General features: G+C 43.7%; 1 protein-coding gene across 1 annotated transcript in view; it reads right to left on the bottom strand.

Moving 5' to 3' along the window:
• Positions 1 to 17,850, bottom strand: part of Slc27a2 (solute carrier family 27 member 2) — a 34,141-nt gene extending 16,291 nt beyond the window's left edge. Inside the window, exons 1-4 of the mRNA XM_005068569.4 lie at positions 17,035 to 17,850; positions 10,543 to 10,752; positions 6,965 to 7,123; positions 4,902 to 5,026 (exon numbers count right to left, since the gene is read on the bottom strand). Of these exons, the coding sequence (XP_005068626.1) occupies positions 4,902 to 5,026; positions 6,965 to 7,123; positions 10,543 to 10,752; positions 17,035 to 17,512 (972 nt within the window). The 5' untranslated portion in view covers positions 17,513 to 17,850. The remainder of the gene's footprint in view (positions 1 to 4,901; positions 5,027 to 6,964; positions 7,124 to 10,542; positions 10,753 to 17,034) is intronic.
• Between the last annotated feature and the right edge of the window lie 2,610 nt (positions 17,851 to 20,460).

Genomic DNA, 20,460 nt, shown 5'->3' with positions numbered 1-20,460 from the left:
TTTCTAACTCTTAATTCATCAAACTTTACTCCCAAGTAGCTCGGATTACAGGCCTGTGCAATAAGGTCCAACTTGAAAATATTGCTATTGTAAAACAGACTGACAATACAGCTGGGTATAGAATTCTAGATGGACAATAACTTTTGTTTAGAATTCTGAAATCATCACAGTGTTGTCTTCTTGTTTGCAGGGGCACTGTCAGAATTCAACTGTTTCTAGAGAATGAATCTCTCTCCACTTAAATTTTACAATGTTACTTACCTCTTAGGTTTTACCCTTCTTGGTCCTACTACATTAGTTCCCTCTATCTTTCACATTTCTGTACTATGTAGTTCAAGGATGCAGCATCTCTTAGCTTTAAAAAATATTTATTTTTTTGCCTTCATGTATGTATGTGCACCATGTGCATACCTGGTGATGGATGAGGTCAGAAGAGGATGTTAGAACCCCTGGAACTGGAGTTATGGATGGTTGTGATCCACCATGTGGATGCTGGGAATCAAACTCTGGTCCAAATGGTCTTAACTGCTGAATTCTTTGTCCAGCCCTCTCTTGATTTTTTTTAGCTGTGTTTTTCCCCCTTTGGCTTTCTTGTCTTCGTGTGAGTTTCAAAAGGTGAAAGGCCATTATCTTCAAAAATTCCTGAGTCCGTGTTCTTAACATCCACTGTGCTATACATAAGGGAGGCTGTGGTGATATCTTGCTTGTACAAATAAAGTTTATCTGAAGACAAGAGGGTGGAGCTTGCCACCAGATAACCATAGAGATCTGGAGGTTTGTACAGACAGACAGGAAGTGAGATGGCTGGGCAGAAAGAGGATATAAGTGGGAAGAAACAGGAACTTGCTCTCTTTCCCAATGGGAAGCTAATGAGTTAGAGGTAGATGGCTTTGGTTTGCTACTTCTTCTCTCTGATTTCTCAGCCTTTTCTTTTATATCTGACTCCGGGTTTTTATTATTTAGACCAATTAAAAACTCCCTTCATGCAAGAGGTCTTTCTCCTTCCTGTGACCCCTCCCTAGTACAACCCCAAACCCTATCTAAAAAACTGCAATGTCCCACCTCACCCTTCCATGTAAGTCTCTCTAGTCACAATCTGTCGTGTTCATATTTAAGATGCAGCACAGTGAAGCCTCTCTCTGCCTCTTGGGTGACAGGCTCAGCTCACCTGCAGAGCTATTTGCAGTTCTAACACTCAAGCTTCTCCACTCCATTCCAGGTAACCAGAAGCTGCCTTTCTCTGTATGGTGGGAAAACATTGTGCACTTATCACAGTTCATTGCCTCTGGCAAACCGTCCTGATTCTCTTCTCTTCCTTCTTTCTTCTGCTTTGCCTCTATTTACTCTGCACCTTGTGCTGGCACACACCACGCTGCCCTGTTTCTGCCAGAATTCAGGTGATTCAGAAAGGAAGTCTCAGGCTGGAAGAGACCTGAGAGGCCATCCCATGCTAAGGGCAAGGGAAGACATCTCTAGGGAGGTAAGATGAGTCTCTCCGGCTCCATCAGTGCTTGGCTCATCTCAATTCCCCTTCCAAACACCTCGACTTTTACTTGTGGCTCCTGTCACTCTTCCCTTTGCTGTCATTGGCCACACCCCAGCGGATACACACAATCTCATTGAGAACCCTCTGCCATCACTTAGTTCCTAACTAGAGGACCAAAACACTCAGTTTTAGCAACATCTTGCACTGATATATATTTTTTTGCACTGGCTGTTCTTGTAGAGGACCTAGGCTCGGTTCCCAACACCCGCATGATGGCTCGTAACCATCTGTAACTCCAGCTCTAGGGGATACACCTTCCCTTTCTGACCTCTGCTGGTGTCAGGCACACATGTGACACAAAGACAAACATGTAGGCAAAACACCCATACACAATAAATAAATAAATGTAAAAAGGGAAAATTTTAAGAATAGTTTTCCCTTAAAGGATACTGATTTTAGGCAACTCCAAAACAGCACAGGAGTGGGACCAACTTCACACTGAAGACATGAAGCAGAGTGATCTTTCGTTATAAATGACTGCTCTGCAGGGCAAGATCCAGATGTTACAAGGAAAATGGGCAGAGATAGATAGGGAAGGTTCAGCTACACAACCTTAAAACCACCTCAGCCAGTAATAGTCTTGCTGTCCTGTGCCTCATTAAAAGCCAGACGAGAGAGACAGATCAATGTGATAAGAGAAGAAGGTCTCATTTCTTCTGTGTACAAGGGGCAGACAGACTGTCATTGAGTCACTCAAAGACTGTCTATGGACCAGCCAGCATATGTATTCTAGCAGGCACAGAGTGCAATGATAATGATGGTCATGGCTGTCATTTGTTACACATTTAGAGACAGATGCTTCATTCTGTGCTTTCTGTCCACAATCTCGATTTGTATTCAGACTCTACATGAGGAAAAGTAGTATCGTGTCAGTGTTGGCCCCTGGGGAGCTGACATTTTGAAGGACTGACTATACTGTTCAAGTGGCAGTGGCAGGGTATGGGCCTGCAGACTCTGGGGTCCTCGCTCTGATGTAGTATTTCCCTGGGAGCCCAATCTGAGCTAGTGAGTCCTGCTCTTCCATGTCTTCTGCTCTACCAGAAAAGCAACTGAACATGGTTAAGAAGACGAAAGACAGCCACAGCAGCCTCCACTTTTCAGTCTCCCAGTGAGCCATGTTGGGGGGGCCGGGCATTTGGTTTGCATGGTCAGTTCTCTGGCTGCTGGTGGTGTCAAGCCCTCTAAGAACAGCTCATTCTCAGTGGCTCTGAGGGTGAGGTAGTCCTGGTCACATTGATTCAGAGTTCTTTTTTGAGAAGTTCTTTCAATTCTATCTTTTATTTTAATAATTTTTGGTACGTGTGGTGTTTTCACATGTAAACAGGTGCCAAGGCAAACTTTTACAAACTTCCCCCCAAGTGCAGAACCTGGGCCATCTAGGTTCATGAAATTTCTTCACTGAGGGATTTTTGAGATAACTTGGTTCATTCCTTAGACTTCTTACAAGGAGACAGCAACCCACAGCATCTAGACCCAGTCCTAGAAAGCGTCTATACACAGATTATACCTCAGAGTATATAGTATTTTGAAAGTGTAAAATCCATCATTGTTTCCCAGAATTTGAGATGACATTTAGAAAAAAGAGGAACAATCCGAGTGTGTATGTTTACAGCTAAAGAGCATAAATATTACACACAAGTGTGTTTATTTCCCCCAGCTCAAAGGAGACCTTTAAAACATATAGAAGAACATAATTACCCAGGAGGCTTTTAATTGATAAGGCAGATGCCTTTACAGCAGAGAAGAAATGCCATGGAGAAAGGCCCCAGGCATATTTCCGGATTATAAGTGATGGATATGTAATTATGAGGACCAGGTAAAATACTAATGTAGAAAACACTGCTAGGGAAAAGGTACTGCTTTAGCCCATAGATAATTATGATCTTTATGAATCTGCTGAATTTTCAAAAAATTACAACAAGTATGCCAAGCCTGAACATTTTGGAAGAAATAAAAATTACTTCCCTCAACTCAAGTAAACAGTTTTTTTTTTCTCCAAGAGCAAGAACCTAGAGGTTCATTCAGCAAAATTTGTTGGCACCCGGGATGCTGGTTTCTCATCCCCAGCTGAGGAGCAGTGAACAAAGCTTTTGCATGGAATTTCACTAGTGGGGAAGGAAGACAGACAACAATCTGATAGGTCAGAAGGTGTGATAAGTGCCATGAGATGTTGCAACCAGATGGAGCATCAGGAGGGGCAAACTGGACTATTGGTAGACGGTCTCTCAGCGAGCTGGCGTCTGGGCTCAGATGGCTGAGTGACACGAGGAGAGGAAGCCCGGTGGGGGAAGGGAGGCTCTTTTCTTCTTTCTTTGCCACATAGCGCCTGGTATATAAGTTGAATATAACAGATGCTTGCCAACAGTGATTAATCAACTCAGAGGTCCTGTGAATTTTCTGGTTTGTTGACTGAACAGCTTAAAGGAATTAAAATCTGGTGGATGGACTGTACCGTTTAGTCAAGTGGTTCTCAACAAGGATCAGACTTGCCTTTTGGGGACATTTGGCAGTATCTACAGACATTGTAATTATCATGAGCTGGCAGAAGGGGAAGCCACTACTGATGTCTTAAGAATGAAGGTCAGAGAAGCCACTAAATGTCCTGATGGCATAGAATAAGTCCACACAGTCAAAACTTAGCAGGCTCCAAACAACAGCAGCGGTACTGTTAAGAAACACTGATTAGGCCCCAAGGCAGCTTTCAGGGACTGCACGGCGGGAGTTCTCCTGAGCAATCCTGACAAGGTATCTGGATAGCTCCAGGCAGGGTGGACCTAAGACCCTTGGAGATATCCTGAATCAGATTTAATTTACTAGTTTCAAGACAGGGAGTAGATTTATCCATTAAACAGCATCAAGTAAAAGTTTTCTAAACAGCTTTAGTGGAAGGGAGGGTAAGGGAGGTTGAGGAGACAAAACTATTAAGAAGTAACAGCGTCTCGGGGAGACAGGAGGCAAGAAATACATGTGCAACTTGTGAGGCAGAAACATAACTAGGAGAAGGGATGAATGACTTTTGCTGGAGTGACTAAAATAGGTTAACATATGACCTATTATTTGAGGTGGGGTTGACAGTGGCTTTTCAGAAGCAGGAAGGAAAGAGGAGGACATGGGAAGGGGAAGGTGTGAAAACATGTAACAAGACAGAGAATAACAATTGCAATAAAATTAACAGTCACTGTTCTCCATCAAGGTCCTTCTAGATGTTGCATGTGCCTTCAGCATGCTGTCAGAGCAGACAGCTGTCATCTAAACTGAGACCTGGGACAGACGTGTCAGTAGAAGCCTGGCACAATTCCAGGACACGTGGACATCTCATCGATTTTGAAAAATACTAAAATACAAGGAGTGTTACCTGGGGCGTGTTGCACAGGTACCGAAGCAGTTCACCGATGTACTGAATGACAGTGGCATTGTATTTCCTGCAGTCGTCCCAAAACTGGCTGGCTGAAAACTTGCTCCGCAGAGCTAAAGTAGCCCCTATTAAAAAAAAAAAAGCACAGAAAACATCAGAGAAGGATCGGAGAAATTTAAAAATGAATGGAATCCAACACGTGGGGAGTGTCTCTTACATTTAATGCTAAGCATAATGGAGACTTGTTTTCACTCATGTGAGCCTCCGATCTGTGGAAGGGGGGAGGGTGCATGGGAAATCATTTTAATACAATTCAGGTGCCCAAATGAGATTTATGTAATGGAGGAGAGGGAGAGGGATCTGAGGAAGAAGGAGGGAGGAATAAGCAGGGACACACACACACACACACACACACACACACACACACACACACACACACACAGAGAGAGAGATGCCACCACAGCCCTTGTGGGGCAATGATGTGATTAGGCTAAGGGTCTGGAGGTGGGAAGCTTTTCCCAGACTGTCTCCTTACACAATTGTAAGGGTATCTAAAGAGGAGAGAAAATAAAGCGGGGGTGGGGGTGGGGGTGTTGGAGGATATGACTTGAAGATGAAAGACCATGAGTCAAGGCATTTGGGCAACCTCTAACAGTGGAGAAGACCAGGACACACATCCTCAGCATGCGGAAGCCCAGCCAGACACAGCTGGTTTTAGGGCTTCTGACTCCCACAACAGAGAGAAAACAAACCTGTGTTGCTGGAAGCCACTGAGCTTCAGGTGATACCTTGCAGTGGCCACAGGAAGCCCATACCCATTTTCCATGTTATTCACTTATTTTTACTCCTAAATATTCCAATGACTAGTATCAAGAAGAGACTTTCAAAAATATATCCTCTCCTTTTGCCTGTGTCTGTGGTGCTGAAGGTAATTATTTGTCTGTGTTGGAGTCTCCCAACCACTCTGCTCTTGAGGATCCAGTAGTATACCCATGCCCAGCCATGCTTTGCTCCTGAAGGGTGGGGCTGATGCCAGGCAAAGTAGTTCAGAGCTGATGAGTCAGTAGATGAGGGAAAGAAATAGATACTTGGACCATGAGTTTTAGTTCAAGCTGCTATAAAAAGTGATCATAGCTGGGCTAGCTTACACTAAAAACAACAATTTCTCCTAGTTTTGGAGGCCATGAGGTTTAAAAGCAAGGCATCAGCAAATCCAGTGCCTGGCAAGGTCATTCTTTTGTCTGGGAATGGCCATCATTTCTCTATGCTCACATAAAGGGGGAGGGCAGATCCAGTGAGGAGACTCTCTACTCTACCTGCTTATCGGGCGCCAATCCAATGTTCAAAAGCTCCACATACACGGCCTAACACTTTCTAAGGCCTTGCTTTAACACTATCCCACCAGGGCGCAGAACTGCAAGCATGTACGTATTATATATACATGTACGTATGTGAATGTATGTTATTATATGTGCTATATAGCTTATTTCAAATAAACATGTCTACTTTAAAGGCTTATTTCTCACATGGGAGAAAAGTCATTTATTTCAGTGAAAGAATAAGGAGCAGTTTTCTCAAAGAGGGGGATATGGGATTGATCCTTTATGGGTAAAAGCAACATAAAGTCTTCTCAAGGGATACATGATGCTGACTCCTATATTTGGATGGTGATGCTTGGGAAAGAAAGAGGAGCCAGCAACTCTGACTAATGGCAGGCAGCTGTGGAAGTAAGGACAAATAAAGAATAAGGACAATGGGGAGAGAAGCTTGTCAGTGCTGACGGAGAGTGACACAAAAGTTTCTGAAGTTGGAGAATTATTTACAGAATCTAAGAAAAGGAATTTCTCCCTAGACACATTAAATAGTTAAGGCATGGGAAAATAGAAATCATTTTAGATGCATACTTATGATATGTGACCCACAGAGCCTTGTAATTGATGCCAAAGTGAACACTGTCTCTGGTGGACAGGACAGTAGCCAGATGCAGCCAGATGTGCTTTTCTTTATGAGCAGATGTGAGTGCGTGTCAATTCTGGATGCTTGGTGAGAGAGACAGAACTTACCAGTCACGATGCATCCGTGGAGGCCAATCATAAGCGCTGCGCTGTGGTACAGGGGCATAGTGGTGTAGATTGTATCATGGGCCTTAATCCCACTTGCCAAAGCAAGGCCAGTTCCATACCATAGGCGTTGGTGATTGATGGTTGCAGCTTTGGGGAGACCTTTGCAAAGACATAGGAGAAGGCATCAGAGAGGTAGGCAGGCCATTCATAGTGTGGGAGGGAGATTTGTGTATAAAGTTCCCTCTCATCATGCTGGAAGAACTTCTTGAAGGTGGGGTTGGGGGATGAGCAGTCAGATCACAGGTGTATACATTTTTTTAATTCTCAAAAACACCCGAGAGCAAATATTTTAGGTTTTGTGGGATCATATGGTCATTACTGTACTGAACCATATCTGATAGTGTGCTGAAAGCAACTGTGCACATACATAAAAGCTTAATGGTGACCCTATTTTAAGAACACCGGGAGGCTGCATTTGGTTCTCAAGGCACAGTTTGTTGAGTCCTGAGGCAGGCAGATGACATAGTAGTGATTTGAAGAGAATGGGTTCCTGTCCTGGGCTCACTACTTGGTAAGGCATTTTCAAAAATGTCAGTTTAAGAGATAAATCAGATTACATTGTTTAACCCACAGATGAGGGAGCTAATTTTGAGAGACTCAATACTGCAGACCATTAATTCCTTCCTTTGTAATGATATATATTTGTCAATTTCATTCAAAATACAAATATCGTGCAGCTACCTTTATAGATTTCCCTTATATATCCAACCATTTATTTCTTCTCCCAGCTGCCTCATATTTGTTATATGAGAAAGTTATGATTTGTTTATATAATTTTTCTATTTCAAACTATTCAATCATGAATTGTCATGATTCACACTATAAATGTATTTGTAATCTGAGTTTGTAGACATACACTGCCAGTTACAAGGGGGATCCCCCCTCACTCTCTGGTCTATAAAAAATGAAAATGCTTCCTCATAGCCTTGCCAATGAATGCTTAGACACTGGGCTTCTTGCCAATCTGAGAAGTGTAAATGGTTCCTACTGTAGTTTTAGTGTGTTAAACTAAGCGAACTTGCATTTTCCTAATAATAATTTGCACAATTAAAAAGGACTTTCTTTTAAAAGTAGGCTTTCATTGCTTCTCACGGAAGACTGACTTAGTGGTGAGGGGAAAGTCACTACTTAGGGGCCGAGCTAGAGCTTAAGACCCAAGTAGGCAACTCTACTTGTGATGAGGAAGGCAAGTCCCTGAGGAATCAGCACTTACCCAGGCATGGCCCATGCAACAGTTTGTTCTGTGGGCAGCAAGACATCTATCACTGTAAACACAGTTCCAAACTCATCTCCATTGTCAGTGCTGCAGGGCACTGAACTCATGACAATGCTCCATTCTATATTATCATTAAGAAATAGAAGAAACCATTGCAGCTTCTATGACAAGATTTTTAATTCCTTCCCTTTTTTATTTTTCTCATTTTATTTTCTTCCTGTTTTTTTCTCTTGAAGTTTGTTTTATTGGGGGACATGCAGGGGCCGAGGGCAGGTGCAAAAGAATGGGGAATGAATGGAATTAAGATACATGATATGAAACATACATAGAATAAAAAAAATAGAAGAAACCATCAGTAAATCAATTGCATTTACCACGGAAAAGAATCATTTGGATAGTGAAAGTTCAGAGTTGCATTTCTTTTAAAATGGTTTTTCAAGACAGGGTTTGTCTGTGTAACAGTCCTGACTGTCCTGGAACTCACTTTGTAGCTCAGGCTAGCCTGAAACTCACTGAGATCTGCCCGCCGTTACCTCCCAAGTGCTAGGATTAAAGGTGTGGGCCACCCCACCCTGGCTAGAGGTACATTTTTAAAAAACTCACCTTCTGAGCTTTGAGGACTTTCAGAACTCTCATAATTTAAGATTTTACACTAATCAATCAAGAAGAGTATTTTGTAACGACTACATAATTTTATATTACCTTTGGTCTCTAAGTGCTTAAATGGCCTCATTTAATCACTTTATACAAGAGTAATATGCAGGCATTTCATCCACATGTAAAATAATAAAATAAACATCAGTCTTACTATTTAAATATCAAAGCCAAATTATGAAATTAATTTTCAGAGAGTTAGAAAACACTCCTTAACACAAATTTTCCATTTCCTTGCCAAAACATGTATTGTGAAGAACTTCCATACTTTCCAGTGTAAGAATTGGGTTTCTCCATCACAAATCAAAAGTGTCTTTCATCCCAACTATAATCAATGTTTGCAATCTCATCTATGCATTATATTATTCTTCTGAAGTGAAGGTAGATGTCCCTTGCTCTTATTCTTATATTTTTGGTTGTGAGGCTAGTCTTAGATGGCTGAGCTATCTCTCCAGCCCGCTTATTCTTCTTATTTATTTAAAGGAAATATTCAGTCAAGAGGAAAATGACAGTGCGAAGGGTCACCTACATTCCTGCCAAACTGGGGCCTGGCAACTGCACTCTATCAGGTGGCTGCTGAGGGAGGGCCTGCTGGAGTAAAGGACAGTGATTCTGTGGGCTGGTGTTGAGATAACAGCTCAACAGAACCTTCAACCCTAACCTCTGATTAATCACAGGGAGAATGCGTACATGGCTCATAATTTAACTTCCTCACAATAATAACAACGATTATCATTACCAACATGTGTGGCTGGCTCCCTTCCTTTGTTTCCACATATCCTGGAGGCGTTAGCTTAGCCACTCAAGGTATTCCAAGTTGCCAACCTTTTTAAGTAAGCAGTATTACATTTAGTAATACTTTCCCTGGCTTTTGATAGGCAGACTCTGAATATTTATTACATTATTAGGCAGGGGATGTTACCATCTTAATTTATGAGCCTGGAGCTAGCCCACAAGGTATTGACACTTCTTGTCTTGGGAAGTCCTTAATGCTTTCTAAGTTTCTGAGTCTCTGGAATGGACAGATGCAAGGACAGGAGTGTGCTGAATGAACAATGCCTTTGAGTCCCTTGAAGAATGCTGGTTACCGTTCCAAGTAGCAGTTACTGTAGTGCTTCTTCAACAGCTCATAACACGGTAGTGCACAGTGAAGGCATCCTACACTTGATGACATACAGTGTTTTAGGCCCTGTGCTAGACTCACTCTACACTGATACAGAATGGGAAATATCAGTCCAGACATTTGTGTAAATATCTCCTCATAGTTGTCCTCTGGTATGTCCCATTTATATCAATTACATATTGCAGACAGACTCTAGATAGAAAAGGTCAAAATACAATGAGCATTAAAAATTTCTAACAGTCCACTCAGGGCCACATTTTTATTCATCATCTCAACTACTTCTGTAGTTACTGGTTAGCTGTTTATATGTTTTACAGCAGCTGAGTAGGGGTGTGTAGCGCTGGGGAAAATCAAATGAGATCATGTGTGATAAAATAAGATCAGTTTTCATGGGCTAAGATCTAAATCCCCTGAATTATTAGTTATTTGATAAGTTTTGCTAGGGAAATAGAATATTTAGAAGGCCGGTTCAGTGGTTAGCTCTTCCAGGACAGGCCTGTGCCTTGGAAATCCTCTCTTACTTACCCGTGGTACCCGAAGTATAAATGTACAGTGCAGGCGTGTTAAAGGTGACTTCAGCCCTCCACGACTCCGGAATAGGTTCTGCCGACACTCCATCCACTTTGTCTAGTAGTGTGTCCACGTCATTTGTGTTAGATGTTCTGCTTATGTAAAAGACAGACACGCCATCCTTTTTCAGGGTTGGCAGGACCTCCTCAACAGCTTCTTGTAACTCTTAAATTAGTGGGAGAAATCAAGCAAACCATGATTAAGCATGTACTGAATGCCATAAACTTGATGATACTTATGCATCAACCTATGTTTTGTTAAAATGTATGATACAAGAGATATGTATAATTAATGATTTTTTTAAAAGATAGAGTCTCACTACAGTCATGGCTGTCTTGGAACTTGCTCTATAGACCAGGCTGGCTGCAAATTCATAGAGAGTCCCCTGCTTCTGCCTCCTTCATGGTGAGATTAAGACATGTGCTACTATGCTTCCCTAGTAATGAATTTTAGCATGGAGTTTGATGTGTTGAAACACACACACACACACACACACACACTCACTCACTCACACTCTCTCTCTCTCTCTCCCTCACACACACACACACAAACTCACACTCGAGTTGCCAATATCTGAAAGAATGAAGGTTGAGTCTGTGATTTCATAAGTGCAGCAGATGGTTTGTGGAAGACCACAAACATTGGGAAAAAGCAAACAGTAAGGGTAAGCAAATCACCCTAGGTAAAGAGGTGTCTACTTCCCATTAAAAACTCTAACAGGGGTAAATAGAACAGAAAACCATGCTCCCTCTCACAGTTGTGCACTTAAATAATTACCCGCGCTTATTCTTCATTCTCTCAATTAAAGTTATTGTTCTCTAATCAGCTTCCATCATGAGATCACCAGGTCATATCAGGCATTGCATAATTATTGCATTTGACAGACATAAGCAACCTTCTCACTTATCTATCAAGCATCTACTTTCTTATTATCAGAGTCTTCTGGGCAGGTCTTTCAAATACTGGCTGCTCACGGTTCATTATCCAGAAGAATTCAACCCTTCTCTTTCAGATTTAGGAACATTAACGTCTGACTTAGAGGTTGCTCTGTTTGAGAACATCTTCAAGTTAGTTTTCCATTCATACCCTGGACTACTGGACTAGAAATCTCAGTTTCTGAAGCTGTTGCTCACTGGGTGTCAGTTTAGATCATTGTACGAGGTTCTCTTTAGTCCTGTGCACAGATGCCAGTGTGGTCCCAATCCACTCTGCATTCACCACCCATTTGCACTGAAACTCAGAGAGGGCATGTGGATTACTGATGGAGGGGCTGGATAGACTGGTTTCTTAGGAGAACCTTAGGGAGGGAAGTCTATGAGACTGAGCCTGGGGGTGATAGAGTTGAAATAGCATTTCTCACATCAGGCTGTATTTGATTGTGTTTCATCACTTTGCTTTCATGCTCAACTCAATGATTCTTAAACCTCAGGAAAGAAAACCTGCTGTGGCTGGTGCTGCTCTTCAACAAAGACGTGTTGAATGCCTACTCTGTGCTCCGTATCACTAGGGCCTTTAATGTCTCAAATCTCATCCTTGAGTCGAGGTGCATTGAAGCAATTTAAGATACTGCATGAACTTTTGGTTCAAGTGCAGATTAGAGAATGACCTAGCCCCATAAAAGTGAGGTCACTGACACTGGCCGTGACTGAATTCTCTCTACATTAAAAGAATTTTCAATAAAGAGTTTAAAATGACCATTATTAAAGTCTATCTCACTGTTGTTCTTTCATAGTAAAACTGAGCGAAGCATCTTGTGTTATGGATCAGATCGAAGTTGCCTCTGGGTCTTCCCTTTCCCCTAATGTCCTTCCCACCGCACTTGTCCAGCTCCATTGTCAGTTCTCCCCAGATGTACTCCACAGTTCTCAAAAGTCTTACAAGTTCTCCCAAGTGCCATGGGCTTTGAAGACATGGGATAGTTCCTTCTCTGGATTGTAAGATTATCGAACTGGTTCATTTTCTTAACCCCTCACCCAACCATGGAAGCAACACCTTAGACCCTTAGCCCCAACAATAGTTTTATTTAGTTATTTCCCTTTGGTTTTGAAGCAGGGTTTCACTCTTGTCATTCAGTCTGACCTCAAACTCAAGGCAATCCTTCTGCCTCAGCCTCCATAGTGTTGGAATTACAGATGTAAGCCACCTTATCTTGTCCGGAACTACTTTCATGATAAAATTCTTTTGTTTGAGAAGCTTCAGCTTTAAAGGAAATCCAGTTTTTTTTAACTTAAACAAGCAAACAAACAACAGGCAAAAGGAAATCTGGATCAACCAATGGTCTCTCTGGACCTCAACTTTAACAACAGAGTTGTTTTAACTCTTCCTATGATCTTGCAAAAACAGTTACTAACTAGTAGAACTAAGTTAAGTTGAGCACAGGTAGTGTAGACCTAGCCAGTGAGCTAAGGATGTGCCAACAGACAACTGGGTCCTTCCCACAGATAACTAGCGGGAATTTAAAATATAGAATTAACTCCCCTCTCTAGGACCACAAGCAGTCAATGTAAATCACTTGCAGAAAGAAGACTGCTGGAGGTATCACACAATACTTCAAATGATGTGAATACTTCACATGACTTCAAATGATACTACAGTGCCATAGAGACAAAGGAAGTATAGCCCTGGCACAAAAACAGACATGTAGACCAACAGAATGTAGCAGAGGACTCAACAATAAACCCACACCGTTATGGCCACTAATTTCTAACAAAGGCATAAAAATATGCTGGAAAAGATAGTCTGTTCAACAGATGATATTGAAAAAAATCAGATAGCCATCTGTAGAAGAATGAAATTAGATCCACATCTCTAATTTTACACAAAAACCAATTCAAAGTGGATTAAAAGACCTTAATTTAAAGCCTGAAATAGCAGGGTTGAGAGAGTCTCCCAGTTATGGAGCAGAGTTGTGTCTTTCAAGATAACCAGGAACTTCTGGGAGGGTCTTGGAAAGACCATGCTCTTTCTGGACAGGATGTGAGGAAAGAGGAACCCTTATTCACTGCTTCTCAGAATGCCAGCCAGTAAAGGCATTATGGAAACCAGCATGAAGTTGATGGAACTGCTATATGACCCAGATGTAACCCTCCTGGGCATCCACTCACAGAGCACCTAAACGTCCATGCTCACTGCTACAGTATTCACAATAGCAAGGGATGGAGTCAGCCTGGACGCCCGTTGTAGGATGAGTAGATAATGACAATTCATTCATACACAATAGAATTTCGTTCAGCTGTAGAGCAAACTGAAATCATGAAATCTACAGGAGAATGCATAGAACTGGAAAGTAATAAGTTAGACAACAGACTCAGAAAGAGAAAAATGACATGTTATCTCTCACATTTGGATCCTAGCTTATGGTGTGTGTGTGTGTGTGTGTGTGTGTGTGTGTGTGTGTAACAGAAAGATCATGAGATGAGGAAAAAGAGAAAGGTGAAAGGTGGGGGAATAGCAAAGAATGACATGAAGGCAGAAAGAAGGGATGTCAGAGAGATATCGGAGAAGAGGGGAAGAGAATCGACAACATTTTTTTTTCTGAGACAGAGTCTCATGACACAGTACTAGCTGGCCTGGAATGTGCTATGTAGGCAAGGTTAGCCTCAGACTCACAGAGGTCTTTTGAATGCTGGGATTAAAGGTGTGCACTGCCATGCCCAGGACCAAAAAACAAATTTTGAACAATAAGGTCAGAATTAAACCTAATAATATATGTGCTAATTAAAAATCAAAACAAAACGAATTCCCCTTTCTGTGCCAAGCTCGCATGTTGATAGGCTAAACGAGTGCCCTGGAAGTGGAAAGACGAATCGGTGTGCTTCCCTCTCGTTGCTGGCTACCCACATAAGCCTGTCCCCCTCCAGCCTGGGTGCAAACCAGGCGGAACTCTGAGTTTCAGAAGCTCATCTTCAGAGCACCTGGGGCTGAGGTAGGACTTGGCTGGTCACACCAGGGTCCCACTGAAGCAGAAGTTTGAGGCTGAGATCCTGGAATCTATCTTTTAAAACTGTAATTCCTGTGCTTACTAAAGTTCCTTTAATAAATGTTTTGTGGGCATAAACATATTAAAATGAAAGGATTGCAGTATCTCTAAGGTCCTGCCTTCTCCAAACAATTCTAAGAAACAGTCCAATTGCCATTTTTCCGCTTGGGTACATCTACTCAGTACATGACTTTGGACTTTGGTACTCTCTCTGCAGAAACTGTTCCAGGCCAGAGTGTATGATGTACAAAGGTATCTCTGTTATTTGGTGAAAGAAAATGTTTTTCAAATACCTGACCTTTCTCAAAGGTTAGCTTACACATTTCCACGTGGCACAGCTATCAAACATGCAACTTTGAACTCGTTTATTTATTTATTTATTTGCTCTCTCAGGAACTATTCTAGGTCAGTGTATAAGTCTGTGTCACATAGAAAGAAATCTGAAGGAGACAGAAAGAGTAGGGCATTTTGGTTTTAAACTGTGTCTCATCTTAATGTTAGTAAGAGTATGAGGTCCACTGGCAAGTTCGGTTTAATTCTGATTTGAATGTAGGACTTCTAGTATATTCTCCATGTAAACATGGTGACCTGTGGCAGGCCACTACTGTCTGTATGAAGCAGGAAGAACTGGCCCAGCATCCCTAATTTGAACATCGAACTGCTCCAAAACTCTATTTTTTTGAGTGTGTGGCCGTGATCCCTCAACACTGTAGCATGCAGCTTTGTTTCCTACACAGCATTATTAAGTGTATTGTATAACGTTACCTTCATGCTAAGGCAATTATGATATACAGGAAACACAAGTAAACTCTTTCGACCTGGACTTCATCCTTAAAATGACCCATGAGATATATATGAAAATAGCCAGAATCTGGAAAAATTCTGGTTCAGAGTATTTCAGATCAGGGATAGCCAACCTGTAAGTAGTGTTTCTGACTTCATTACAAAACCAAACTCAAATAGTTGTTTAAGCTCCAGTCTCTCAGTCAGTTAACCTCTAAGCCCTATGAGGTCCCCTGAATGGAGCAACAGAGTCTGAGCAGCAGATGTTGGGGTGCTTCCAGGTGGAGCACAGGTCATTAACACCGTTGCTCTAAGAAAACTGGCAACACAATAGGCTTGCCGTGAAGTTACTGAGCAGTGAAGCCTCCAGAGATTGTTGGGGCGTATCTTAAAAGATTCAGGCCCCTCCCATAATTTGGTGCCTTTAATATCAACTCTCTGCTTTTGAAACTTTTGTACGAAGCCTCCACTTTTCTTGTTATGTGCTTTATGTCACATGCAGCAGGCTTATAAACTTCCCGATAGATTCTCGGCTCTTTGAGGCTCTAACACACACATCCGTGGAGAGGATGGCACTGTGTAATAAAGAACGTAGGTTTTGAAGATGGACCTGGGATAGAAATTTTGCACCACTTTTCCTCAATCATGCAGTGGAGGCATGATTCTTAATTCACCAGAGTATTAAAACCATCCATTGCAGTGTTTGGCACGATGGGTATCCCAAAGAATTTGGACTTTTAGATCCCTTCATCTTCTGTATTGTCACTAGTGTCTTTTTAGCCTAACCCTGGTTAGGCCTCTCCTTACAGGGAGAAGTAGCTGCTGGCACCAGCGCAGAGACTCATCAGCTCTGTGGGTGGACAGCAGGTTCTGTTTCTTTCTGGCCAGGGTATCACCTGGGCATGAAGTTTTCATTTAGGTCCAAGGCAGCCACACCAATGAAGGTGCCACTGTTTTACAGATGCACAGGGGCAGATCTCCAGCCTTCCCTCTGAGCATCAGGAGCTGGGCGTGCTAACAGCACTTAGGATCTCGAAGCAGCCTTGAAGACAGCTTCAAGACAGAGAGGAAATGAAAGGATGCAGATGAGAAACGACTTTCCCATGACCCAAAGTCTACCACGGGCTGGACTAGAGGATCCACTGCAGTCCTCAGTCACTGTCCTCTGCATTTTAACGACGGTGTTTAAGTACTGAGTGGAGGAATGAGTTTGGGTTAACCTCTCTGGTTGTCCTGACACGGTGGGCATGAAGTGTTGAATCTTGGGGCTGCACTGGGCTCATCTACATGTCCCATAATAACCTCTATGTGTTGTGAGGATTAAAAGAAGCTTTGTGCATATACAGTGGTCCTCTGGGAAAATACTGGGGTGGGGACACTGCCTGGTGAGGAACATGGACATACATTTCTTCTTGTTTCCAAATAACTCGGTCTAAGATGGAGTGGCATGACACTCATCCTTGTGTTTGGCATTTTAAGTAAACTGGACTTCACACTGGAAGACTGAAGTGCTTAGCACAGTGCCTCGATAGATAGGTCATTTCACCTCTGGCGATTCTAAAGATTATTATTCGTACATCTCGAATTAACCTTTTTTACCGCCTCCCCGCTCCTCCCATCACACTGCAACCCCACAACCAAGGCGCCAAGTCCCCCAGGGCTGGGGCCAGCGGTCTGCCGCTCACCTGGGGAGGCCAGCAGCACCTTCGCCCCGCAGCACTGGAAGCAGTGCAGCAGAGACTTGGCACGGATGTTGTAGTTGAGGCACGCCATGGGACAGCCCAGTTTGAGCAGTCCCAGCCAGATCCACACGTAGGCCGGCTCATTGCTCATGAAGAGGGCCACGCAGTCCCCCTGTCGCAGACCCAGCTGGTCATGCAGCGCCCGGGCCACTTGGTTGCTGCGCCGGTCTACCTGGGCATAGGTGAGCGTCTCGTCGCGGAACAGCAGGAAGGGCTTGTGCGGGATTTGGCGAACTCGCTCCAGGAAGACCCGCAGGATGGTGCGCACGGGCCGCCGCTGCCGGTAGCTGCGCACCTGCCGAGCCAGGTTGGCCACCCGCAGGAAGTACTGTAAGTCCTGGATGAGGTAGGGGAAGCAGCAGGTGAGCAATAGAGGCAGCAGCAGCAGCCCCGCCAGGCCGGTGTAGAGTACCGGCAGCATGGCGGTGACTGCGGGGTCCCCGGTCCCCAGTGGGGCCGAGGGAGCGCTCCGGGCGTGCAGCGCGGCGGCGGGTGGGCGATGAGCCGAGCAAGAGCTGGCGACCGGGCTGGGCCGTGGGGACGCGCTGAGACTGCGGGTGACCGCTGGGTTGCAGGTGCCAGAGGCGTGTGAGGCGGCGGTGCGGGCGGGACAGCGTGGGTCCCGCCTCTCGTGGGGTGGCTGGTGCGCTCAGGGGTCCGCCCCTGCCAGCCTGGGTGGCCCAGGACTCGGCAGCACTGTGTTCAGCGTCCGGAATTAGGTGAGATCCAGTTCTCGGCACACGAAGCTAGGCGCAAATAGCCCACGTTGAAAAGATCGGGGGCGGCGACTCAGACGTGGAGCTGTTGCTTGTCATTCTTATCACAGAGAGCCTTTGTTTAATCAAGTACCTTATAAACGCACCGCGACCTTATTAACAGCGGGCACCAGGTGCCACCGGCAGCCCAGAGTCGCACCTCCCCTCCTTCGTCCCAAAGGCTTTCCGCCTGATCTCTTTGTTTCTCACGTGTATTTCTCTGCCTCGGCGGTTTCCTGTGTCGAAGGACTGATTCAAGGTAGAATAAAAGCACCAGAGACGGTCACATCCAACTACTTCCAGTCGCTACCACCTTTGCTGCATCTGCCAGCCTCTAGGCATTGCGAGCCTCGCCTGAGGCGGGAAGCCAAGCAGTAGGAAGCGATCCGCTTTCCGCCATTCACAGTATTGTGGACCCCGTTCAACATACAGTGACCAAGAAAGCACACACAGCAAACTAAGTAAATAATGACATTTCTCACAAGTCATTTCTGTAAGAAGTGAGATCTTTATATCCGTGCCTCCGGGTACTAGTTCTGTCAAAGCCTAGCATGTTTGCTACCAAAGGACCCAATAAAGACGTGCTTGGTTGTCATCTTTTTCTGGCCTGTGCTCATCCATCTTGTTGTGGTTGCAAGTCAACCACAGTTTTGGAACTTCAGAACTATTCTCAGATGGTATATCAGTGCTCATTCTCGCACGAGAAAGGGAAGTTTACAGAGGTGGTGATTCTTGGACATGACAGGACCACTGCACAAACTCACAGCAGCTGTGGTTTCCTGCACAAGCTCTGGAAGGGGCTCGCCAGCTCCTACCCCTAGCTGAGAAGCTATTGACAACTGATGACTGGTAGAGGAGGGAGAGTCAGTTTTCCTTGGCAGTGTGGTCCCTGGCAGGCCGGCCTGAGCTACTCCTACCTAAGCCGCACGCGCGCGCGGACACACACACACACACACACACACACACACACACACACACACACACACACACACACACGGTACAAATTGGACTGGACCTGGGAATACTGAAAAAAGAAGAGGGCATCAAGGAGGAGGTGGATGGGTGGGAACTGGATCTGGGAAGAGTAAATATGATCAAAATACATTGTGTGTATGAAATTAACAAACAATTAATAAAAATATTACATTAAAAGGATACTCAGTAATGCATGAGATTTGAAACGGGAGTCCGTTTGGTTCCAGGTCATTAGCAACTTTCAGCATTGTGAGCCACAGTGTCATTTTGTCCTTGTTTTCTCTAGATTTCCATCCTTATCTTTTTATTTCCACTACTGACAAAAAAAAAAAATGTCGTTCATAGCCTTCTGACCTCTTTTTAATTCTTGGGACCACCTCAAGCAACCCTTTCCAAGGTCCTGACTGTCTCTTCACTGCTGGCCTAGCTGTTGTGCGGTGAATGGTTACACCAGTTCCCCGAGGAGTTGAGGGCCTTCATCATCCCTGAGGAGAACCATTCTGTTGTACATATTTTTTTTTTCCTGTTTGCTCAGGGCCACCTCTGCTTTTCCATCCCATCTCTTTAAAAAAGATACTTGTTGTGTGTGTGTGTGTGTGTGTTGGCATGCATGTGGTGGTCACAGGACTACTTTTGTAGAGTTGTTTTTTCTCCTTCCACCTTTATGTAGGTTTAGGGACCCAGTTCAGGTCACCAAGCTTTCACAGCAAGCATCTTTACCCACTGAGCCATCTTGCCAGTCCTTTCATCCTGTTTCAGGGTAGCCTTTTGATCACACGCACTTCCTTGAGCTCTCCACCCAGAAAACTAGATTATCACAGTGTCCTCCCCTTCCTCTTCTCCCGTATTAACCTTGCACCGAATTAACAGTCTTTGAGAGGCTAGTGAAAGCAAACAAGGCCCAAGTGGCTTAATTAGAAACAGGAATTAGGCAAGAACTGGTAAATCCAGCAATTACATAGGCTTCAGAAGGCTTAAGTTTTGAATCTGAGTTTATTTTCCTTTTCTCTATTTACTGCCTCTGTTCATATCCAGGCTGCCCCTCATGATTCTAGAATGGCTGCCTGAACCCATGGGGTATGCGCTTCCTGGATCAGTGTCAGAGAGAGGGATACAATAATCTTTTTTTTTTCTTAGAAGTCTGCATTAAAAAAATTGTGACTAGCTTATGTACTTATCCCAGAACTAGTCTTCTGTGGGGACTGGGAAAAGAATTGCTGGTTGGTTTAACCTAACCAAGACTCACTCACAGAGATGGGTCTACCTAGAACAGTAGTTCTCAACCTTCCTAATACCGTGACCCTTTAATATAATTCTTCATGTTGTGGTGACTCCCAGCCATAAAATCTTTTTTTTTGATGAATGCTTTACCACAGTCATATAGGATAGTCTCCATTCAAATTGACTGATATTTATTAAATGCTTACAAAAGCATTTCTCCCTTCTTTTCCCCCTCAAAATCCTCATTTATTATTTACTTTGCTCCATTTCAGATTCATGGCCTCTGTTTTAATTCATTTTTACACACAAGCTATATTGCTTGTGTGTATGTTTTTAATGACTGATAACTTTGTATTAAATAACCAATTGGTGTGCTCTTCCATGGAGGAGACTATTTCCCTCACTCTCAGAATTCCTT

The sequence above is a fragment of the Mesocricetus auratus genome, unplaced genomic scaffold (genome assembly GCF_017639785.1).
Source record: "Mesocricetus auratus isolate SY011 unplaced genomic scaffold, BCM_Maur_2.0 Super-Scaffold_100004, whole genome shotgun sequence".
In the NCBI taxonomy this organism is placed as follows: Eukaryota; Metazoa; Chordata; class Mammalia; order Rodentia; family Cricetidae; genus Mesocricetus; species Mesocricetus auratus.
This window is presented reverse-complemented; position numbering and strand designations above follow the sequence as displayed.